This window comes from Nomascus leucogenys, chromosome 16 (assembly GCF_006542625.1).
Source record: "Nomascus leucogenys isolate Asia chromosome 16, Asia_NLE_v1, whole genome shotgun sequence".
In the NCBI taxonomy this organism is placed as follows: Eukaryota; Metazoa; Chordata; class Mammalia; order Primates; family Hylobatidae; genus Nomascus; species Nomascus leucogenys.
In genome coordinates, this window is record NC_044396.1 from 19,801,764 (window position 1) to 19,828,024 (window position 26,261).

The 26,261-nt window shown below is 33.7% G+C and overlaps 1 protein-coding gene across 1 annotated transcript in view; it reads left to right on the forward strand.

Moving 5' to 3' along the window:
- MMP16 (matrix metallopeptidase 16) overlaps positions 1-26,261 on the forward strand; it is a 285,399-nt gene that overhangs the window by 126,378 nt on the left and 132,760 nt on the right. Inside the window, exons 2-3 of the mRNA XM_030794891.1 lie at positions 990-1,138; positions 11,754-11,876. Of these exons, the coding sequence (XP_030650751.1) occupies positions 990-1,138; positions 11,754-11,876 (272 nt within the window). The remainder of the gene's footprint in view (positions 1-989; positions 1,139-11,753; positions 11,877-26,261) is intronic.

The window sequence follows — 26,261 nt, forward strand, 5'->3', positions numbered from 1 at the left end:
GAGCCCTATAGAAGATTGAGGTAAAGGACAGCAGGATGGGTTGTGGCCTGAACATATGATTGTGCATTTAAAATGAATGCATAGCGTTGTAAAACTAGAAAGCATCTGCTCCCTGGTGGAGATATATACTTTTTTCCAAATGCCCTGCATTTGTATTAACTTTTAAAATTTAACCTTAAATGACTCCAAATTTTTGCTCCAATCACAATTAGAATGTGAATTCAACTATGACTTCTTTCTCTGTCCTCCCAGAGCCCCCTTCACCAGGGAAGGTGGGGGATAAAAATCATGAGACCCTTAAAGAGAGGTCTAAACACTCTTAAGATGATAGTTGGGTTTCTTCTATAGGTGAAAAACTTGGTTACTTGTGTGATTTAGATTAAAGTGAGTCACCATAAATAAATGAAGAAAGAATATTCTTTACATGGTAAAGTCATCAAAAGATACCTAGCTACGATTGGATAGAATGGTTTTATAGAATTTACACCCAGAATGTCGTAGAGTAACATGGTTTACCTATAAAGATGCTACACGTCATAGCTGGGGTCACTGGTCAATTTCAGGAAGACGGCTTTTTTAATGTGGTATATGCACATTGCCCTTTGCAACATAAACGTCTCAATGGAGTCATACTGTTGAAAAAGCATCCTTCATTTTGGGAGCTTGAAGTCCTAGAGGACAGGGATAATCTTACTTTTTATCCAGTATTTGCTGTAGTACGTTATACATTATAAGCTTGCAACAAATAATTCATCTTTTTTTTCAATTAGCATTAGAATGTCTGTCAGAAAGATCCATAACAGTCACTGCAATTATATTAAAATAACCTAACCTACATAATATATATTACAAAAAGATCAAACGCTTAAAATACTGTATGCCCTTGTGGAGAAAATGTTCAAAACTCTATTATAGATATACATTAATTAGCAGAAAATTATTGTTAAATTGTAAAATTGATCTAAAAGAAACTGTACTTGTTATTGCAGGTTTGGTTACAAAAGTACGGCTACCTTCCACCGACTGACCCCAGAATGTCAGTGCTGCGCTCTGCAGAGACCATGCAGTCTGCCCTAGCTGCCATGCAGCAGTTCTATGGCATTAACATGACAGGAAAAGTGGACAGAAACACAATTGAGTAAGTAATGGCTCCCACCCTCCTTTCTTTGTTGTCCTTGAGCCAAACTAAGTAGTCTGGAAAACTTTATATGAACTCTGCCAACCAGAAATGGAGTAATTTGTCTCATGAACTTTCTTTGGAATTATATAACCTAATTTAACCCCACTCCTCCAATATTTCATAAGATATTTAAGGCCCAATGTCAGGTTTGCTTACCTGATTTTAGCAACATAGTTTCAAAGTAGTAAAGAAAATATGAATGAAATGTTGAGGTAGGTGTACAGTTGAAACCACTACAAAAAGAGTGACCATGAGCAACAGAGGTGGGTTATGTGACTGATGAGAATATATTGTACACATTGCTTCCCAAATCTCCGTTCATTGGTATCATATTAGGAGCTTGAAATTGGCCAAATGGAAATATCTACACCCTGGAAACCAGGAAACAACACAAATTTTGGGTAGGAGGGGCAGCGTCAGAGAGCCAGTTAAGAGTTTACTATCTCCCCACTGCTGACGGTTCTAAATCAAAGAAAGGTTTCACTGGAAAGTTACTTCTTTCAATTTCTTGTTATCAAAGGGCTTGTTCTTATTTTTTAATAATTTTGCTTTTTAATGATTGGTTCATCAATCATTCATTTATTTATTCAGCTCTTTATTGGGTGCTTTATCTGTGAAAGATAAAGCATGTACAGATTCAGAAGGCATAATCTCTTCATCAAAGGAGCTTAATTCTTATCTTCTGCATAGACAGACATAGTCACAAATGGTATTACCACAGGTACACAGTAAGTTTCGTAAGATTATGAAACAGCATTACTTTTCTGGACAGCAAAGGAAGAAGTGATTAATTTTTTTCAGTAGAGGGAAAAATCATTTGTGTTTTTAGAATCCTTGATACTCACAAAGTTTACATATTTTTTGTTACTTAGTTTGATCATGGTACATCAACCCTCCACAATAGGAAAGACAAGCATGCATTTTTCTCTCTGCTTTCTCAAATAGAGGAACTAAATGTCAAAGGCTAAGTGAACTGCAGAGTAGTTGCAGAACCTGTCTTTTGACATTTGATCTGGGGAACTTGCCCTACTATATACCTTGAGAAAATACATACTGTTTTTCTTTTTAAACCTTAAATAGCTGGGTTATCTAGACTTAGACATACTCAATTAATTCTGACATATCAAACTAATTTAATACATAATTTTGAAATTTTGCCATCTAAGTTTGCAACATGATGTTAGTCATAATTTTTCTATTTCATCAACACAGGAAAACCTTTATAAATAATAAAAGCTTTGAGATTAAACTTCAAAGCAGTTTGGAAACATAAATACATTACCTCCCCTAGTACTTTTGAGAGATGCATAAATATTAACTTTGATCTACATCTTGGAAAACAGAATCAAGAATAAAAAGAATGTGTTCTGCCACAATTAGAAACTTGTTCTAAATATTGGGAATAGAGTTTTGATATTTTGGACCTGCTGCCCTCTAATCACTGCAATTCTCTCTGAATGCTGTAATATCATTTTAAGGCATAATATGCCCCTTGCCTTAAATAAATATAGTTTTAAGTTAACAAGCAAAAGCCTCCAGCAAATCCTGTGTTTTGCTGCCACGTATAGTACCAAATTCCATTTAAATTGTACTCCTCATCACAGCATTTTACAAAGTGCTGTGGACAGCGTTCTTGTTCTTAATGGAGAGCTGTTAGCTTCTGATTCACTTTCTTGGAAAATATGACGCAATTCATAAAAATACAAATAAATTGAGGACTTGGGAAACAAATTAGTTCACATTGTTTGAAGGTCTAACTTGACTAGTGCCAGAATAATAAGGAAGTATGTAATGCTTATTACTAGTTATTAACTTTGAGAAAGTGGAGTCCTAGAAAAGGTACATTTCCGCAAGTTTTGTGAGCTCCTGTTGGTCATTGGAAGGACTTGGGATGGAAACGTTTGTTTTCTGAAAGCGTCAGGAGGAAGGTTTTTGTGAGGAGGTAATGGAAGAGTAATATGCACAGGATTTATTTTGGCCCTTCATATGGAAAGGGGTCTGAACAGTTTGCTGTTCTCTGGCAGGAGGATGTAAAAAAATGTGGAGGAGTAGAGAAGGACACGGGCCTTTTTTGGGGCACACAGTGGCTCAGATTCCAGACCAGTAAAAATGACGGTGTCAGTGCGTGGGAGTTAAAGTAGCATTTCTGTGATAGGGCATTATAGAGAAAAGATCAACTATATAGGCAGCCCATAATTTAAAATCAAAGGGACTTTTTTCCTTGTTTGTTTTCGTTTTGAGCTGTTTTGTTTTTGTTTTTATTTAAACAAAGCCGTGTTCTAATTCAGGTTTGGATTTTTCTTGGTGTCTTTTTAGGAATTGGTAGTGCATCTTTCTCTTCAGAGTATTACGCCTGGCAGTTATTTCTAGGTGAAACAACTAAAGCCTTTTTAACTCCTCATCTTCCCTTCCTAGCCTGCCATGCCTCCTCTGCTTCCTGTGTCTGCTTGGCGACTTCATTCTCATTGTCACTTGAACTAGAAACCCGGTGGCTTCATTTGCTTCCTGCCTATTTTTTTCTGCTGTCGCATCTCTACTCTTAAGGTGTTATTGATCAAGGTACTCAGCTGAAATAGTGTACTATTTTTGGAAGTATAATCCCCATCATCATGATATTAAAGCTATCGTCTGTGCTTTTGTAATCTTGAATGTGTGGTAACAATCCATGCTGAAATCACACTGTTAGATTATGGTCAAATTATAAGGTATGAATTTTTATCTGACACTTATTACATAAAATATGGACTATAGTTATAGATCTAAATTATTCCTCAGTATTAATATAATATCTTAACCATTTTCAATGCTATGAACTCTTATCTAATTTTAGACTCTTGTCAAGATCAGTTGTTTTTATATTAAATAATTATATCCCTTTTTGGCAGATAGACATGTGATGCATTGAATCTGTAATTATTGGGTAATTAAGAGTAATGATGACAATTGCAGTAATCCCTATATTATGTTGAACAAATTAACCATTTTCAAGCAATAAATTAAGGTATTACCTTAAATGTCATAATATATTGCTTTAATATTAATTAACAATGGTATTAGAGATCATAATAAATACTGTCTCCCACAGAATGAGTTCATCAGTGATTCTTTTAAATTATAGATGCATAGCTAATTTTTGGAAGCAAGCTCCCCTAAATTCCTTAATGAATGGAGCAATCTATATTATACATAAAATGTATATATTTAGCAAGGAAACAAAAAAATAGCAAGGCAATAAAGAAAATGAGTCTGATATGTTTTATAATTTTAATAGTAATTTTTTCATATTACTTTATCTTTTATATGTGCACAGTGGCATGCACTCAAGTGTGCTTGGTGAAATATTTCTTTTTTAAATTATTTGTAATTATTATGGATATATAATAGTCCTATATATTTATAGGGTACATGTTATGTTTTGATACAGGCATACAGTACATAATGATCAAGTTAGGGTAGTTGGGGTATCTATCACCTCAAGCATTTGCCATTTATTTGTGTTAAGATCATTCCAATCTTACTTTTTTAGTTAAATATGCAATAAATTGTTTTTAACTGTAGTCACCCTAGTGTGCTATTTACTACTATCTCTTATTCATTGTATCTAACTATATTTTGTACCCATTATCCACCCCTTCTCTTTATCCCCACCTCCCTCCTATCCTTCCCAGCCTCTGGTAACCATAATTCTAGATAATTCTAGTCTCTGTCTCCATGAAGTTCTTTTTTTGTTTTTTGTTTTGTTTCGTTTTGTTTTAGCTCCCACATATGTGAGAACATGCAATGCAATATTTGTGTTTTTGTGCCTGACCTATTTCACTTAACATAATGTCTTCCAATTCTATCCATGTTGCTGCAAATTACAGGATTTTATTTTTTATCACTGAATAATATTCCATTGTGTATAAATACCACGTTTTCTTTATCCATTCACACATTGACGGACATTTCAGATGATTCCATATCTTAGCTATTGTGAATAGTGCTGCAATAAACAAGGGAGTGTAGATATCTTTTCAATATACTTTCCTTTGGATATATGCCCAGCAGTGGGATTGTTAGATCATATGGTAGTTCTATTTTTAGTTTTTTGAGGAACCTCCATACTCTTCTCCATAGCGATTATCCTAATTTATATTTCTATCAGTAGTGTATAAGGATTCCTCTTTCTTCAGATGCTCCCCAGCATTCATTATTGCCTGTCTTTTCAATAAAAGCTTGTTTAACTGGGGTAGGATGATATCTCATTGTACAGAAATTTAACTTAATTAAAATTTATTTAAGGTTGAATAAGTAGTTTTTCAAGTCATTTCAATGAAACTATAGTGATATTTGGACTCCTAATTTGATAATTGAAATACTTATTTAAATGTACCAAGAACGCCAACACTTTTGGCTTATCAATATGTTTTATGATTTTTATTCTTTTGTCTAAATTGCCAAGGGAATATTCTCTATCTTCTTTTTCAGTTTGGATATAAAAGATGTGTTCTTGATCAACTGATGTTCTTCTTTTTATTTCTGAATATACCCATGGCATTAAAACACTATCACATTATAGGATGGGTCAGCCCACGTTTTGGTGGCAGCAGAAGAAAGGTTGATAGCTAGTGAACAGGGACCTTAGATTCCTATTCTGAAAAGTAAAAAGTTGAAAGAATTGGTTAGAGCTGACACTGAAATTGTGTTCACATCGAAGATCATGGTGGCTTAATATACTTTTGTTCTTGCTCAGGTATTTAGGTACTTTAACTTTGCCATTTCAATCTTGTGAATAACCTGTGTGTCTATACAGGCAGTTAATGAGTCTGTAGATAAAAGAAACTCTGGACTGGAATGAGCTGTCAGCCACAACATTTTTAGCCCTAAGTTAATTTACTTTTAAAAATCTTCCCATGGCAACTGGACTTGACTCTATGAATACAAACAAAACCTAAGGATTTTTTAAAGTAATTAAAATAAGTATATTTTAAAATTTCTGGAAGGATCTTTTGGGGACTACTATAAATAGTAAATATTATTCATACTTTTAACTAAAACTTGTGAAAGTATGGAGAATGGAAACTTGTTTAACATATTATCCTGGTGAATATTGTCTTAGAGCATGAATTGATAAAGTACAACATATGTATTTGGCAGTCATTTTCTTTTCTCATGGTAAAGGTAGGTGTATTTACACAGAGCCACTGTGTGGCAGAGCTCTAGCTGCAAGGGATGATGTTTCCCTGGTATTTTGTTGAAGCACGGCCTTCCTGCAGCACCACTACAGGATACCCAGTACAAGGACTATAACCTAAGGGCATCTCTTAGAGTCATGCAGTGAGTGGCCTTATGTGTTTGGCATGAATGCCCAACTTATTAAATACTTTTTAAAAATATATTTTACTGAAGCTAATGGACACTTTCAGATGTGTGTGTGTGTGTGTGTGTGTACACCAAACTGTGTAGAAGCTTCTGGCTACTTTATTTACATAAAACAGGGGACAGTGGAGTTGTTTATTTGTATTTCTATTATCAAAGTACCAAAGAAATCCCTGTTTTAAATAACATATATACAGGTCAAAGGGACGTGAAACACACTGAGATTTGTATGCTGCTGCTGCTTCTACCACGACTACCACCAGTATAACTACTTCCTGATATGTGTAAAATAATAATAGTTATTAGAATTAGAATTGTAAGTTAATAATAATAGTTACTGTCTGCTAGACACTATTTTAGTGTTTAAATGATTTAACTAATTCATTCTTCACAATAACCCAATAAGAGAGGTAATATTATCATCTTCTTTAAAGATGCGGAAACCGAAGTATAAAAAGAAACAGTAACCTATTGTCATAGGACTAGTGAGTCAGCGAGGTAACTCTACAGTATGGCACCAGGATCCCTGCTTTCAATTTTTATACTCCTCTCAAAAGCACTGATTTAGATTTTTTTCTTTTTAAGTTGAGTTAACTTAAATGAGGACATTAATGATCTGCCCACCTAATTTTTAAATTCTCTAAAATTCCCAAAAATTAAATCAGTATTAAAAATCAGTATTACATTTATGAAAATTGAAGCCATGCCATTATTTACACCTTGATAATTACAAAGCTACCGTGCCCCTTCCCTATGTCTTTGTTTGCTTTGGGATGTCTACTTAAAATTTCTCACAAATGAGTCAGTCAAGAAAAATAAAAAGCACAGTTACATGAGTTGTGTGTTGACACACTGAGAAAGTAACTATGTTTAAGCAGTGACACTGTCGCAAAAAAAGTACTGCCTGAAAATAACATCATTGAAAGCTTTAAAAAAAGGTAGCAACTAGATTTTACCAAGTTGCCAGTTGGTAATAAGCTATATATATATATATATATGTATAAAATACACTTATTTGTTAACTTTGTTTGTGGAGATATATATATATATATATAGTTATATATTCCTGTTTTTTGTGTGAACAGGTATATATGGGATTTATCAAATTGATATTTGAATGCTACTAACATTTTGGTGCCTAATAAATTTATATTATCTATTTGGGCAACTGGAAATGAACCTGACTGCTAGACTCTTAACTGAATAAAAACATTAGTATGCCAGTTTTGCATTTAATATTAGACAACATTTCATGCATTGATGAGTCCAGTTAAACACTGAGCATTCTTTATATCCATTGGGAACTTTAAAATTTCCATAAGAAAGAACCTGCCTGCTTATGAAATCAAATGTTTAAAGTCACATACAAAAGCCTGAAGACCGATTTAGCTCGGATTCTGTGTCATGTTCAGTAGTGTGATGTGCTTTGATCATATTTATGGTATTTTACCTACTTTGAGAAGATAATACCCACTAATATCTCTGTGCCAGAATGTTTAGATACAAATAATGGTGAAGTTAACATAGAGTATTCTCAACTTTGCCAATCTTCATTCAGAGTTCTTTTCATTAAATCATTAGTTGATATTATATATGTTATGCTTATTTCTTATGTGTAAATTACCTACTTCATGATTTTGTTTTATATAAGTATCCACGTAATGTCTCTGCAATAATCATTTGTTCAAAGCACAGAGTTGGAAAAAGTTATGAAGTCCTCAAGAAATATACAGGATTGTCAAAATGATCAGTATATGCAAAATGACATATAGACTTAGTTCATTTGCTTCATGTTCCTTATTGGCGATTTCACTAGGCACTGACCTCATGCTTGGCTCTCTACCCTCACTCACAGGTCAGTGGTAGATAGAGACAGACACATACAAATCAGGATACACATTATAAGACATGCTGCATTGGGGTGGTAAACTGTATCTATGTGAGTTGAATATTAAAGAATAATTAGGATTCTCAGGGTGAACAAGGAGTGAAAAGTATTCCAGACAGAGGTCATTGCATATAAGGGCAGGAAGAGGTTTGGTTCTGTAGAAACTCGATTGGATTTTGAGAAGGAGGACAAGGGACAGACACCCTCATTAGGTAGACCTAAATCAGATTCTTTCTACAAAGGCATTTCATGCTCAGAACATGTAGAGAACACACTTTTGCTTTGGGAAAATGTATTGTTAATATTGTTAGTAGTGACAATGAAGGAAGTGTTGAGAGTGAGAGATACAAGAGACACTTTGAGGGTAGAAGTGACTAGACTGTGATTGACTGGATGTGAGGAAAGAGTAGTGGAGGGTTATACCTGGATATCTGGTGTGGGCATTAGAAGATGCTAAGGCTTTCAGCTGAGATGAGGCATCAGATAAATTGGTGCAAGTTTGGGGTAGGAGTATCATGATTTTCTTTTTATTACATATAACATTAGAGATGATGACAGGATATCTAGATGGAGGTGTGAGAGTACTTACCCCATTATATTGTACTTTTTAAATGATACATGTCTTACCTGTGTGCTATGAGCTCAGTAAGGAAGGGGCTCTTTCTTCATCTTTTAATCCATACTTTCTTTTATATTTTTATATATCTTAGCATGTTGTAAAAGCTCAAAAATACTGTATGATGAATAAATCAGGATGAGATGGGTAAATGAACGAATAGTTAGAACACAAGCAAACAACTATATGAAGTGGGCAAAAGCCCAAGACTTATATAAGGGATTCAGCAGAAATGTCTTTTAGCACAGGAACCTAATATTCCTCCCTAAAATATCTGTTCTTTGGGCTGGGCATGGTGGCTCACGCCTGTAATCCCAGCACTTTGGGAGGCCGAGACAAGTGGATCACCTGAGCTCGGGAGTTTGAGACCAGCCTGACCAACATGAAGAAACCCTGTCTCTGCTAAAAATACAAAATTAGCCAGGTGTGGTGGCCCATGCCTGTAATCCCAGCTACTCGGGAGGCTGAGGCGGTAGAATTGCTTGAACCCGGGAGGCGGAGGTTGTGGTTAAGCTGAGATCATGCCATTGCACTCCAGCCTGGGCGACAAGATCAAAACTCGGACTCAAAAAAAAAAATCTGTTTTTTGGAAGATGTACACAATTCACAAAGAAATCTTTTACTGGCTCCAACAAAAGCGTGGCATTACTGCCTTCATTGTTCAATTTTATACATACTAAAGGAATTTTAGAGACTATACCCGCATTGAAAATACATTTTATTCTGATAATAGTTAATTCTATTGTTTCAGATTTTACCCAACTATCCATTTCAGGTTTTTTTCACAGATTGCTTACTTAAATGTTTTCCTTAGCTAACAACTAAGTATTAATGTGAATGTAACCATATCCCACATTAAGTAAATATATTCAGATTTCATAATTACATATTGTTTGTTCTCCCAGTACTTTCAGTGAGATAGGTAAAGATAAGTACCTACCTTAGGAATATTTTTTGAGAATATAATTAATACTCATATATAAAAGCAACTTAAATCATCGTAGGCACACCATTAATACTTAATTGTTAGTTAAATCAATATCTAGATCTTAAACTATGCAATAAAAATAACCATATCCATCTAGTCAAGTAATATTTATTTGTTAATTCTCCTATTCCAGGAGTTGTGCAAGATACTGAGAATACCAAAACCCCTTGTCTTGAGTGTTTTACAGTATAGTGAAATATCGCTCAAATTCGTGTGTTTAGGAATCCCCTGGGAGTGTTAGTTAAAAATGAGAGGCGGGCTGGGCGAAAGAGCAAGACCCCGTCTCAAAAAAAAAAAAAAAAAAAAAATGAGAGGCCTCTGATCTCACCTCCTGAGAGCTCAGTTCCATAAAGCTGGATACCCTCTTAGAATTTAGCATTTACAAGATGTATTTTTTAATTCGGGGACTTTAATAAAGGGGAAGAATGATTTTCTGAAGTAACTCTACAATGCATTTAAACTAGGATGGAATTTGTTAAATCTGGTAACTGCATGGTCTACATTACTGGGGTCAGAATAAGAAAGCAGAATCTTTTAATGTTTTCTGGAAAAGTGTCATCTTTCTTAAGAAGTAGAAGTTACTATTTCACTGATGCAGGAAGTTATTATGTTTATAAAGGCAGATTAGTGGATTTTGTTGCATAACACGTAAATTACTTCACATGCAAATTACTTAATGTGTAAATGACTTAGAGAGTCATCTCTATGATCACTCCTTTTCCATTTAAAAAGTGTAGAAATTGTAAAGCAAATACTCGAAAAATTGATTGTTTTTCATTTCTACTTTCTGAACCATGTAGCACTATGAATTTTCTGCCTTACCTTTGTAATTATTAAAATAAAGGGGCTAATAAACAGTAAAGTACTTTATAACACACTAAAGAAAAACTACCCCAAATCATGAAAATCTTTCTACTTAGATAAGATGCAAGAATAGATAGAAAATGTGACAGTGGTCGAATGAGACTCTCTAGAAGAGAAATTAGACTGTTTTATCTGTATATGTGTTAAGACTAATAAATTAAAAGCAGCATTTCCTTTTCAAATTTAAATACATTAAACCTTAGTCTTGTGAGTGCAAAACCTCATATTCAGAAAAATATTTTTTAAGCATTGAATTTGGTTATTTATCAAATATTCAAAGCAACTGGCTGCTACTTGGAAATGAAATAATGATCAAATGTAAAGAAGAAAAGGTAGAGAAATTAATATTTTATTTGAACAAACAGTTGACTGTTATGTAAATTAGAACAGAGTAGCATATACCCTCTTGAATCCTGGCATTTAAACTCAGGTAATAGATTAAAATAATCTTTGAATGTTAAAAGTAGAATACTCCTTAGTGGCATTTTATGAGTAACACTAGGAATTAAAGACTTGCCCAAGATTATACACCTTGTTAACAGCAAATTCTTAGAAGCTGTAGAGTACCTCTGTCTACAGTTAGCTCAAAATAAATTAGAAAGAAGAAAATTATCTAAAGGATCTGAATAGTAAACTAGTGATTCTTGATAATTCAGGAAAAACTATGCTATCTGCTTAGATTCAAAGTGCAAGAAAATTCACAGTGTTCCCTTTACTTTATAGTTTGCCATTTTCATCATCACTGTCTCAGATTAACCTCTTAATTGATTTTCTTTTGAATTGAATGATTAGGGTTGTTAGTAAATAACTGGAAAATACTGCTTTTTTTTTTTTTTTTTTTTTTTTTTTTTTTTTGCAGCTGGATGAAGAAGCCCCGATGCGGTGTACCTGACCAGACAAGAGGTAGCTCCAAATTTCATATTCGTCGAAAGCGATATGCATTGACAGGACAGAAATGGCAGCACAAGCACATCACTTACAGGTATAAGAACTCACTATTAATCTCCCCTTTTCCCCATATTTCATTACTATTTGTTTTGACACATAGTTTAGTATCTTCTGCACGCTGACTATGTGTTAATATATAGGGATATAATGTTAACATAAGAGACTTAAAATTGCTGTTGAGAGGAGAGTAAATTGTTCATTAGACACCGTGTAGGCACTCTGAGACACTTGGGCTCTTTTGTAAACTATTCCAGCTTCTTGAATAAATGTCAATATTATGAGGGACTTTAAGATGAATGTTCTAACATATTACATTCTTTGACAAATATTTATAATCTCTAAAATAATCAAATAATAAAATATATAAATAACTGCTATTTAAACAGAATGTTGTTGAATTCATTAGTGTTTAATATCAGTCTAACCATTTTGATTTTTATCTTTTTCTTAATTATGCAAGTGGTTTTGTCTTCAGTAACAGAAAGTATTTTCCAACCTAGAGTGACAATTGTTATTAATGGATTTTCACATTTATTCATTTTGTAATTGAACAACTGCTTATTGAGTCCTAGTATGAACAAAGAACAATGCTAAGGCCTGGAGATGTAGCAACAAATAAAACATGAGGACCCTGTTTGTCCTCATGGAATTTACAGTCACAAAAAGTTGAATAGTCATATAAATACAATGCTTGTTATAAAAAGAAAGGACAGGATGCAAGAGAAATGTAAACCAGGGTCATCCAACCCATTCTGGAAAACCAGATGAGATCGCCCTAAAGAAATAGCTTTTCAGTTAAGACCCATAGGAAGAGAAAGAACTTGTTAAACCAATGGGCAGAAGAAGAGGAAAGATACTTTGGTGAGAGGGTAGAATGTCAGGAATCAACTCTGTCAGATTATGTGAATAGAAATGATAATTTTATAATTCTTATTCTTCATGTAAATAACCCTTTGTGTGTGATTAAAGATAAAATGAAAGCCTCAATATATGGGTTTCCTAGTTAATATAACTAGAACATGTCACTTGAACTTATTTTGGTTATTATGGTGACACTTTTTTTTTCTTTTTCTGGAACAGAGTCTCACTCCATCACCCAGGTTGGGGTGCAGTGGCACGATCGCAGCTCACTGCAACTTCCACTTCCCAGAATCAAGCAATTCTCCTGCCTCAGCCTCCCAAGTAGCTGGGATTACAGGCATGCACCACCATGCCCAGCTAACTTTTGTATTTTTTGTAGACACAGGATTTCCCCATGTTAGCCAGGCTGGTCTTGAAGTCCTGACCTCAAGTGATCTGCCCTCTTCAGCCTCCCAAAGTGCTGGGATTACAGGCGTGACCTACCATGACTTGCCTGGGAACACTTTCCTGTCTTCTTTTATATTTTTATGCTGTCTTCTCACACAGCATGCTCCTAGATTATTGTCTTATGCTACTTACTTTAATTATTTCTGCAGATAAGAAAAATCAAAGATGAAGCAGCTTTAGGCCAAGCCCATGAAGTTGGTATTCACCATCATTTAAATTTGCTTACAAGATATTTTTACTTCACATATTTGTTTTATCATCTCTACAATCTATATTTCCAAAACAGAGTTAAGAAAGTATTATATCAATAAGTTCATATGTAATATACAGTTATTTTCCCAATAACTGTTGTATTTATGTCTCTTGTCTGGTAACCCTTTTTCTATAAGTGAAATTAGTGGTGACAGTGCTTTCTGAGAGGAAAACATGGATTCTTTTTTTTTTGAAACAGGGCCTCACTCTTTCGCTCAGGCCTGAGTGTAGTGGTGCGATCTTGGGTCACTACAAACTCTGCCTCCCAGGCTCAAGGGATCCTCCTGCCTTAGCCCGCTGAGTAGCTGGGATTATAGGTGTGCACGACCATGCCCAGCTAATTTTTGCTTTTTTTTTTTTTTTTTTTTTTTTTTTCAGAGAGAGGGTTTTACCATGTTGCCCACGCTGGTCTTGAACTCCTGGGCTCAAGTGATCCTCCTGCCTTGGCTTTCCAAAGCACGGAGATTACAGGAGTGAGCCGCCACACCCAGCCCATGGATACACCTTGAAAAGCATTTGTAGATTTTGATGAAGAATGATAGCTTATTTTCCTGGTCACATGGCAGAATAGAAAGCCTAAAATATACTGCCGATTAGGGCAAAACTTGGATGAGATATGTTAGATTTTTAAAACTAAAATATATCTTAAAAACATTGTTAAGCTGAAACGAAAGGAAGAAACCTAAAAACCAAAAGTAGAGGAAAATTAGGAAATTTAGGAGGCATGTGAGCCTGTAGGTCATGTAGAGAGATGTTGAACTTCTGTCTTAGCAGTAATATAGAGTATTAAATAATAAACTGCATACTATTACCTTAATAGATACAGAAAATTGGCCAAGGAAATTTACCATCTATTTTTGGTAAGTAGGAATCAAAGCAAAGAAGTACATTTTGGGCCAGGCGCGGTGGCTCACGCCTGTTATCTCAGCTCTTTGGGAGGCTGAGGCGGGCAGATCACTTGAGCTCGGGAGTTTGAGACCAGCCTGGCCAACATGGAGAAACCCTGTCTCTACTAAAATAAAAAAAATTAATAAATACTAAATAAATAAATAAAAATTAGCTCGGAGTGGTGGTGCGTGACTGTAATCCCAGCTACTCGAGAGACTGAGGCAGGAGAATAACTTGAACCCGGGAGGTGGAGGTTGCAGTGAGCTGAGATCGCGCCATTGCACTCCAGCCTGGGTGACAAGAGTGAAACTCCATCTCAAAAAAAAAAAAAAAAAAGGACATTTTGTTAAACAGAAAAATGGCATCTATGAAAATAAATACACTTTCGTTATATAGTTCACATATAAAACGTTGGTAAAATCTTTAAGAAGCAACAAAAATATCTGCTACCTCTCCTCTATTCAGCAACATTGTACAACCACTAATAGAGGTAAAGAAAGAAAAGGAAGTAAAAGATATAAGATTTGAAAAGAAACAAACTATCATTAGTCTCAGATTATATAAATTTCTATATGGTAAACCCAGAAGAAATTCTGATGATTGTTTAGAAATAATTAACAAATATAGTCAGCCTAAAAATAGATTTTATTTTCAGAACAATTTTGTATTTACAGAAAAATTGAGCAGATAGTACAGAGAGTTCACAGAGTTACTGCGTACCCTCTCCTCTATCCCTTATATACTCCACCAATACAAATGGTTTCTCCTATTATTAACATTTTGCATTAGCATAGTAGATTAGTTAAAATTGATGAGCCAGTACTGGTACATTATTACTACTTAAGTTGATCGTTTACACTATGTTGTACGGTTCTATAGGTTTTGACAAATGTATAATGTCATTTATCTACCAATACAATATCGTATAGAATAGTTTTCCATCCCTAAAAATTCAGTGTTTCACCTATTTATCCTTTCTCTCCTCTTCCAAAAGCCCTGGCCAGCACTGGTTTTTTTTTTTTAATGTCTCCATCATTTTGCCTTTTCTAGAATGTCATATAGTTGGAACTATAGAGAATGTAGCTTTTTTTCAGACCGGCTTCTTTCACTTGGCAATAGGCTCATAAGGTTCCTTCACATTTTTCATGACTTGATAGCTCATTTTTTATTGCTGAACAATAATCCATTGTATAAATGTGCCATTGTATATTTATTCATTCACCTGTTGAAGCCATCTTGGTTGATTCCAGTTTGGGGAAATTATGAATAAGGCCAGCATACACATTTGTGTGCAGGTTTTTGTGTAGGCATAAATTTTTAACTCATTTGGATAAATACCAAGGAGTGTCATTGCTGATCATATGATAAGACTACAGTTAGCTTTGTAAGAAACTGTCAAACTGTCTTCTGACATGGTTATCCCATTTTGCATTGTTACCAGCAGTAAATGAGAAATACTGTAGACCTACAAACCCCACCCCCAGCATATGGTGTTGTCAGTGTATTCAGTTGTAGTTATTCTAAGAAGAGTTAGTGATATTTTTTCAGATAAAATAATTGAGATAAAACAATTATAAATCAATTATGTTTATTAAGATAAGCAATTTTATTGATATAGATTGTTTTAATTTGCAATTCCCTGATGACATAGGCTGCAACTTTTCATATGCTTATTTACGTACCATCTCTGTATCTTCTTTGGTGAGGTGTCTGTTGAGATCTATCAATTTTTAATTGACTTGCTTGTTTTAAGATTTTCTGTATATTGTGTATATTAGTCTTTCATCAGTTCTGTTTCCAAATACTTTCTTCATATCTGTGGCTTGTCTTTTTATTCTCTTTAAACTGTCTTTTTCAGAACAGAAGTGTAATTTTAATAATGTCCAACTTATCATTTTCTTTCTTTCTCGTACTGTGCTTTTGGTGTTGTATGTTAAAAATCATCATTAAACCCAAAGTCCTTAGATTTTCTCCTATGTTATATTCTAGATGTTTAGTAGTTTTATGTTTTGCATTTGGGTCTCTGATTTCTTTTGAATAAATGTTTGAGAGATGTATAAAGTCTGTGTCTAGATTCATTTCTTTTACTTGTGAATGTCCAGTTGTTCTAACACCATTTGTTGAAAAGATCATTCTTTCTCCATTGTATTGCCTTTGCTCAGTTGACTCTGTTTGTGGTGGTCAATTTCTGGGCACTTTCCTTTGTTCCTTTGATATATGTATTTGTTATTAATCCAATATCACCCTATGTTGATTACTCTGACTTTATAGTAAGTCTTACTATTAGGTAGTTTCTGTTTTCTGATTGTGTTTATTTTCTTAAGTATTCTGCTGGGTATTTCGAGTCTCTTGCCTTTCAATATAAACATAAGTGTTTGTTGATTCACACAAAATAACTTGCCATGAGTTTTGCATGCATTGTATCTATAGTTCGTCTTGGAAATAACATATAAATATTATATATTAAATATATAAAATATAGTTCATCTAGGAAATGGATATCTTCCTATTTGAGATCTTTGAATTCTTTCATCAAAATTTTATACATTTCCTCATATGCATATTTTGATAGATTTATTTCTAAGTATTTTACTTTTCTGGTGCTAATTTAAATGGTATTATGTTTTTCATATCAAATTTGAGTTGTTAATTGTTAGCATATAGAAAAGCAATTGACTTTTATATATTAACCTTGTATCCTGCAACTTTACTGTAATTGCTTATTAGTCTAGGAGATTTTTTGTTGTTATTGGTACTTTTCAAATAGAGGATATATCATCTGTAAGCAAAGACAGTTGTATGTATTTTTTTCTTCCTAATCTGTCTCTTTTCGTTTCTTTTTATTGTTGCATTACATTAGCAAATATTTCCAGGATGGTGTTAAATAGGAGTGGTAAGAACGGAACTCATTGGCTTTTCTGATCTTAGGAGAAATACGAATAGTTCTTCAACATCAAGTGTGTTTTAAACAGTAGATTCTTTACTAGATGTTGTTCATCAAATAGAAGAAGTCTTCCTCTATTCTTAGTTTGCTAAAAGTATATATTGTGAATGGGTGTTGGATTTTGACAAATGCTTTTTCTGTGTCTGCTGATATGATAATATGAATGTTCTTCTTTTGCCTTTTGATGTGAAATATTACATTAATAGATTTTCAAATCTTGAATCAGCCTTGCATATCTTGGATAATTCACAATTTGGCATAATGTACAGTTCTTCGTATAGATTGTTCTATTTCATTTGCTGACTTTTTTGAGGATTTTTACATCTGTGTTCATGAATGTTACTGATCCATAGTTTTTCTTTTTTTTATATCTTTATCTGGTATTGATATCAAATAGGGGGATATTGGAAGTCTCCAATTATAATAGGGCTTCATGCATTTATTTTGCAGTTCTATCAATTTTAGTAACATATATTTTCTTGCTGTGTTGTTAGGCACTTGCACATTAAGTATTGTAATATCTTCTTGGAAAATTGAGACCTTTATCATTATGTAATGACTCCTTTATCCCCAATAATTTTCTTTTCTATGAAATCTGATATATCTTAAATTAATATGGCTTACTTAGTTTTTTTAATGTGCATAAAGATAATATATCTTTCTCCATGCCTTCACTTTTAGTTTATCTGTGTCCTCATATTTGAGGCAGGTTTCTTGCAGGAAACATGTAGCGGGACTTGCTTTCTGTTTTTGTTTCATTTTGTTGTTCTTTTTTTTTACTCTGTGCTGTTTTTATTGGCATATTTAGTATTGACTATTTTTTTTTTTTTTTGAGACGGAGTTTCACTCTTGTTGCCCAGGCTGGAGTGAAATGGCGCAATCTCAGCTCACTGCAACCTCTGCCCCAGGTTCAAGCGATTTTCCTGCCTCGGCCTCCCGAGTAGCTGGGATTACAGGCATGTGCCACCATGCCAGGCTAATTTTGTATTTTTAGTAGAGATGGGATTTCTCCATGTTGGTCAGGCAGGTCTCGAACTCCCAACCTCAGGTGATCTGCCTGCCTTGGCCTCCCAAAGTGCTGAGATTGCAGGTGTGAGCCACCATGCCCACCTAGTATTCACATTTAAAATGACTATTGATGCAGTTGTATTAATAGCTACAACATTTGTAACTATTTGCTGTTGTTATTGGTTTTTTGTATTTGTTTTTGTCTTCCCCTCTTTCAGTGCCTTCTCTGGTTTTAGTTAACCATTTTATATGTTTTCATTTTCTCTTAGCCTGTCAATTGTCCTCCTTTTTACTGTTATTTTTAAGTAGTGACCTTGGGGCTTACAATATACATGTGCAAGTAATCTAAGTCTACTTTCACATAACATTATACTACTTCACAGGTATTACAGATACCTCATAACAGAGTTTCTAATTTAATTCTTCTGTCCCTTAGAATATTCTCATTATTCATTTTATTTATCCATGTGCTATAATAACCCAATACATTATTTCTGTTATTATTTTGAAAAGTTATTGTTAGATCAATTAAAACTAGAATAATAAAATATTTTACTTTCATTTATTCCTTCCCTAATGATCTTTCTTTTTTAAAGAGATATGCATTTCTTTGCCCACTTTTTGATGGGGTTGTTTGTTTTTTTCTTGTAAATTTGTTTGAGTTCATTGTAGATTCTGGATATTAGCCCTTTGTCAGATGAGTAGGTTGCAAAAATTTTCTCCCATTCTGTAGGTTGCCTGTTCACTCTGATGGTAGTTTCTTTTGCTGTGATGAACATCATTTTTCTTCTTTCTGAAGAACTCTTACATTTTTTTTTTTTTGCAAGGCAATTCTATGGACAACAAGTGTTTTTAGTTTTTATTTGTCTGAGAAAGTCACTTTTCCACCTCACTTTTAAATGATGGTTTCACTGGATACAGATTTCTAGGTTGGTGGTTTTATTATTTAAACACTGAATATTTCAAGCCCCTTTCTTTTTGCTTGCATGGTTCTTGAAGAGAGTTTTAATAGAATTGGTATCTTTGTTCATCTACAGATAAGGTATTTTACCCCCTTCTGGCTTTTTTCCAGTTTTCTTTTTGTCTTTGTTTTCTGCTTTGAATATGATATGCTTAGGTATAGATTTTTTTATATTTATTCTGATTCATGTTCTCAGAGTTTCCCAGATTTATGATTTGGTTTCTGCTATTAATTTTGGTACATCTTCAACCATTATTACTTATATTTCTTTCTCTCTTCTCCTAGTATTTTCATTGTGTGTATTTTCTCTCCAGTTCTTGGATATTCTGTTCTCTTTTTCATTCTCTTTTTTTCTGCTTCAATGCATTTACTAAAAACCCACAGCTAATATTACACTCTGTGAGATAGAGATTAGATACAATATATTGTCCTATCTCAGCTCTCTCTTTAATTCGAAGTGAAATATCCAATAACACCCAGAAATACTGAAAAAAAGAAAGGGCAACATATAAAAATAATAATTTACATGAGTTTATACTGCATAGTAAACTTTACATGCTTACAAATTGGCATCAACTCTTTATTAGGTAAAAATAGAAAGTAAACTTATTACATTAAAAAAGAGACATTTTTTCCCACAAGAATAAAGCTGGAATATATGAAATAGGTGAGGATATGCAGAAATTGCCACATAAGGTGAGTAAGAAAAATCTTAACAATAAACAGACACAATTTTCAGTGACCTATTAATCACATAAGAATTAAACAACTATATAAAATTTAAATCTATTTGACATTCATTTCAATTCTTTTTTCAATTCAGGATGTTTCTATTGACATATCTTACAGCACATTGATTATTTTCTTTGCCATGTTTAATCTAATATTAGCTCATCAAGGCATTCTTAATTTCTGTTTGGATTCTTCTCTAGAGCTCCCATCTTTCTGGTTACATTATCCATGTGTTTTCTTTATATTGTCTACTTTTTTCATTAGAACCCTTAGCCTATTGATCAGTTATTATGAATTCTCATTCTGAAACTTCCAAAATGTTGGCCATATCTGAGTCTAGTTCTGTTGCTTGCTTTATCTCTTCAGCCTCTGTTTTCTCTTCCATTTTGCAAAGCAAGCAACAGAATTGTTTGTAATTTTTTGTTGAAAGTAGGAAGGTATTGGGTAATAGGAAATGAGGTAATAGGCCTTTGATGTAAGCTTTTATGTTTATCTAGTTAGGGGTTAGGTTGTATTTAATGTTGGCTGTAGCTGAATTTCTTCTGGAGTTCTTTTTTTTTCTTTGTCTCCTCCTGTCTTTAAATCTCTCTAGAAATTCCTCCTTAAATACATACCGTGTCTTTAGACTATCTCATTTGTAATTCACTGTTAATATAGTGGAGCCCTGTTGGTTTGGTGTAAGATATTGTACAGAGGAAGCATCTGCAATCCTGTGATTAAGTCCTTTTTAGTGGGTCTGAGTATCTGAGCTGTGACCTTCTGACAAGTCTATTAGGCTTTTTGTTTTTCTTTGTTTATGTAATATATGAAGGCAAAAGGAGGTTGAGCTGTCTAATTATCTTTAACCTAGATCAGATAATGCTTTCATAAAATAGTTTTCTTTTAAAACTTGCCTTTATTATGGAGAATAGATTACTCTTGGCATTATTTCAAAATTGTTGCTTTTTTTCCTCCCCATGCTGGAAGCAGGAGAGGATCTTTCTCAGATCTTCACTGTAAGAACTTGATGTGGGTCCTGGGGGTAAAACGTGCAAAGTATAGAGCTCTCTCCCGGCCCTCCACCCCTAAGGCTGGGACTTTGAGGGTTTTTCCTTCTCTTGGCTTCAGAGGCTCTTGCTCTTGATAAACCATGAGTCTCTGTATTTGCCCCTCTCTCACTTTTGGGGCAGAATTTTGCCCTATGACCTTATTTTTTGATGGAATGAAGAAGAGTTATTTCAATTTATTCCGTTTTATTTCTTGTGAGGTTTGAAGTGATAACTTCCAAACACTTTATATATCGAAGCAGAGACTGCAAGACCATATCAGTCTTTTTAATAAAAAACCGACATACGAAATAAATACACACATGTGCCCACATAAAAAGCAGTTCAAGTGTATAACCTTTACAAAGGCACCATTTAAAATAGACACAAAAAATAGAAGAGCAAAGAATAAATCCACAAAAGATGTATAAACCTTTTATGGAGAAAATTATGAATTTTTATTGGAGGGCATAACAGAAGATGAACAATGAATGAAGAGATATATTTTGCTTTCAGTAGAAAGACTTAATATAATGGAAGTTTGACTTTTCCACAAATTCAATGCAATTCCAACAAAAATCCCAGTAAGATATTTTTTGTATAATTTAACACACTGAATCAAACATCTCTGAGGAACAGTGAAGGCCAAGGAGAACATCAAAATGTTCCCACCCACTAGATGTGAAGACTTACTTTAAAACAATACCAATTAAGGCAGTTTTGGTATTAGCACAAAGATAGATTAATAGGCCAGTAGTACAGACAATAGATCATGGAAACAGATCCTTGTATATATAAAAAATTGATTTATGTCAAAGTAGGCTTTATAGATCAATTGGAAAAGGATTCACTATTTCATCTATAAAATTATTCTGTGATAATTGATTATGTGTATGAGAAACAATGAAAGTGAGTTCATACCTACCCCATACCATACAAAAACAATCAATAAGTAGTAATGGAACTAAAATGTATAATCAACTATAGAGCTGTAAAGGTGAGACAGCTCCATATATTGATACACTGTTTTCATTTCAGATACTGTCCTTTTTTGACCTGATTTCCAAACTGTTGGCAGTGTACCCTATTTAGTATCTCTGAATCCTTATTTACTCACTACACTTTTTCTTTAAATGAAAGAAAGGAAGGAAGAAAGGAAGGGAGGGAGGATTAAGAACTATTATATTCAGAACTGGTTATAATTTCACTCATGCTGTGTTACTGTCCTAACAATGGCCTCAGCCAGTTTTAAGCATACAAGTAATTATGTTTGTGTCTATAAACTTTCAGGTCATTGATAAACACAGCATCAGTTAAGAATCTGTTTTATAGCAGGAAAAACCTGGGTTTGAATGCTCTCTGTGTCACTTGTAACCTGTAAAACCTGCAAGTTACTTAGATCCACTAAATTTTAGTGTCCCAGTGTGCAAAGTGAATATTGTAACAATACTACCTGTATTAGTCCATTTTCATACTGCTATGAAGAAATACCCAAGATTGGGTAATTTATAAAGAAAAAACAGTTTAATGGACTCACAGTTCCACATGGCTAGGGCAGCCTCACAATCATGGCAGAAGGCAAAGGAGGTACAAAGGCACAACTTAACGTGGCAGCAGAAAAGAGAGCTTGTGCTCTTTATAAAATAACAATCCTTTATAAAACCATCTTATCTCGTGAGACATATTCACTATCACAAGAACAGCACAGGAAAACCTGCCCCCATGATTCAATTACCTCCCACTGAGTCCCTCCCAGGACACATGGGGATTACGGGAACTACAATTCAAAATGAGATTTGGGTAGGGACACAGCCAAACCCTATCACTACCTCACAAAGCTTAGGGAAAATTAAGTAAGATAATGGAAAAAATAATGAAAGTAGCATAATGCTTGAAGTATGGTTAGTATTTAATATATGCCAATTATTATCTTTACTTCTTTTAATTTACCAAATTGCAGAAATTGGTTGAAAGTGCTCTGACAAGACTCTGGAGAGTTAGAAATGAGAGCTAAGTATATTGCACTTTAAAGTTAATGTATGTAAGGTGTTAAGAAATTGCCTAGTGTATGGAAAGCATTATACAATCATTTGCTATTCTTGTTTTTCTAACTGTATTTAGAGAAAATAAATTAATATGTAAAATCTGACATTTAAGCTTAAAAAATAATTATTCATGAAAAGGATAGCTGAACCGTATCCTGACAATATGCAGACAGGAGTTGGGGTGAGAGTGGTGGAATCTAGGTTTTATTTGATAGCAAACTCATTATAAACCACCAGTATAATGTGACCCAGAAAAAGCTAAAATGACCAGATTACTTTGATATACAAAGCAGTGGTGATGCTAATTTTTCTCTTTGGTTTTTTTGGCCAAGCCTTACCCAATATACACTTTTCTCTTCTGGCCACCACATTTTTGGCTGCTTCCTGGAAAATTAATGCCCTCCTCTCAAAAAGCAGTCAAGGCCAGGCACAGTGGCTCACACCTGTAATCCTAGCACTTTGGGAGACCGAGGTGGGCATATCACTTGAGGTCAGGAGTTCAAGACCAGCCTGACCAACATGGTGAAACCCCATCTCTACTAAAAATACAAAAATTAGCTGGGCGTGGTGGTGCACGCATTTTATCCCTGCTACTCAGTAGGCTGAGGCAGGAGAATTGCTTGAACCCAGAAGGCAGAGGTTGCAGTGAGCCAAGATCGTGCCACTCTCCAGCCTGGACAACAGACTGAGACTCCATCTCAAAAAAAAAAAAAAGAAAAAAAAAAGAGTCAAAATTTAAGGGAGCTGGAAAGCAGTCTGCATGTGGAACAACTCAAGATTAAAGCTAAGCATTCTCAGCATCATGAGAAGTGTATTTAAGGGGGAAATTTCCAGTTATTCTCAAATTGTTAAAGGCTTTCAGAAAAATCTAATGTTTTAAATGATTGGAAAATTAAATTATACATCATATGAGTTATCTTCATTTTTGGAAGTATTTAAACCAAAAATGTATTCACTTAGGTTAAATTAGAGACTATGTACACATTTATGTAATGGTTGGAAAGTTGGTTGTTGAATAAATTCATTAATTCCAAACAGGCTTTGGTTAAACTTTTTTTCATGACAATGATAGAAGCTTATTGAGTAACATAACTCGTCAAATAGATCTGTATTTCCCAATTGTTGAATATTAATAAAATGGACTTAGAGTAAGTTCTTTTTCTCTTAGAAATCTAAATTCCAAAATGTTATTTTGTGTGACAAATGGCCAATGGGACAGATACCTAAATTGCCAGATGAATGTGAGTATTTATGATATATTAGTTAATATAATAGTGCTATTATATTAAAAACTATATTGATTTTTATAGTTTTATAGCTAAATCAATAAAAACTATATTGATTAGTTTTTATTCTTCCAGTACATTAATCCTTTAGCTCCTCTTGTTTTTAAATGAATGACTCCATTACAACTGAGGACACACTGGAAGTTATTTTACTTTAATAGTGTATACAGAGAAAAGAGGTTACTAAGGAATTTTTTTAAAAATGCCTCCACAGAAACATTTTTCATTATTCTCTCTAAACCCAAAGAGTTCGCTGAACTTGATGATCCTGTTGAGTTCAAAGAGAACTCAACTTGTGTATCCAGAGAATACATAACAGACTGAAAAAGCAGAACCCACTTAAACAACACCCAATGTAATATGTGCTTAATTAAGTCTACCCTGCCTAGAAAGCCAGCATCTTGGGAAATAGCCAAATATTTAATGTAAGGCAAGGTATCCTGGAGGGACTCCATATTCACTTTCTATTTTGTGACCATTTCTCATACTTAAGAAAAAAGTTGTGAAGCTCCACTAATTATACAAACATAATATGAATAAAAGTAAATTGGTCTATTTTATTTTCTCTGGATAGAATATTACAGCACATTCAGGATATGTTAATAATTTCACTATATTATATTTATTCTCTTATTCTTAGCAATTGTCTGCTTTCCCTGTTGTAGTAAATTCTATTTAACCGATAATCATTTTACATAAAATATTAGTATGCCTTTCTAAATAACTAATTTTTGTCTGTTTAATTGAGTAAAGGAGATTTAGCCCTATTTATATAAAAATATTTTGACATAATATTATGAGATATTTGTAACCTAATTAGACGCCACAGTATTTAGGGTTTTTTTTTCTAATATTAGGGTTCAAACAATACTTTAAAAAGATTTATTACTGTATCAAAAACTTTAAAGAGGACCGGGACTGGTGGGTCACAACTGTAATCCCAGCACTTTGGGAGGCCAAGGTGAGTGAATCGCTTGAGCCTAGGAATTCAAGACCATCCTGGGCAACATGGCAAAACCCTGTCTCTACAAAAGGTATAAAAATTAGCCAGGCGTGGTGGTGCACAACTGTAGTCCCAGCTACTTGGGAGGCTGAGGCAGGAGGATTACCTTAAGCCCAGGGAGATAGGGGATGCAGTGAGCTGTGATCATGCCACTGCACTCCAGCCTGGGTGATGGAGTGAGACCCTGTCTTAACCACAACAACAACAAAAACCTTTAAAGAGTTATAACCATTATTGATATGTAGAATTGTTATTAAATGAAATTGTTTTGATCTAATAATAAGACATCAATTTTATTTCCAAATCTAAATACTGTTTCACATTTGTTTTTATTATATTGTTTTGCATCTTTTTTCTCAACTCTTTTGTACTTATAAAGACATTGGTTTTGTTATGTAAGATTGTGTAAGACATGGTCATTAAAGATAAAATTTAACAATTTTTAGATTAAAATTCCAAAATTTACCAAAATGGAAGTTTGAATCAGTGAAATAATATAATAAAATGCCAGATATACTTCAAAAAATGAAATCTATCATCTGTTAAAATAAGAAGTATACTGACTTTACTCTTTTCACAAAAAGAAAGGGCCAGTAAAAATATTTTAAAATTAAATTAGCTTCATTAAGTTTTTCAGACTTTTACTCATTTTAAGTCAATGTCTTTTATTCTGCAAATATATTTAATCATTTCTGCATTTTTATTAGAATTGTTAGTAGCAATCTTATTACCTCATGATCACTCTGTGACCTTTGTTAGTTCAGTTATGAATAAATACAAAATACATCTCTCAATGGCATAAAAGTTTCTAAACTCTTGTTTTTGTTTGCACCTAGTTCAGAACTCTAGCTCTAACTTTGAAGCATACTTGTACATCTTGTATTTATTTATTTTTTTACTACATAAAATGTGGTCAGGGGTCATTAAATTACCACCACATTGTATGTGTTATAAAAAGTTAGTAATT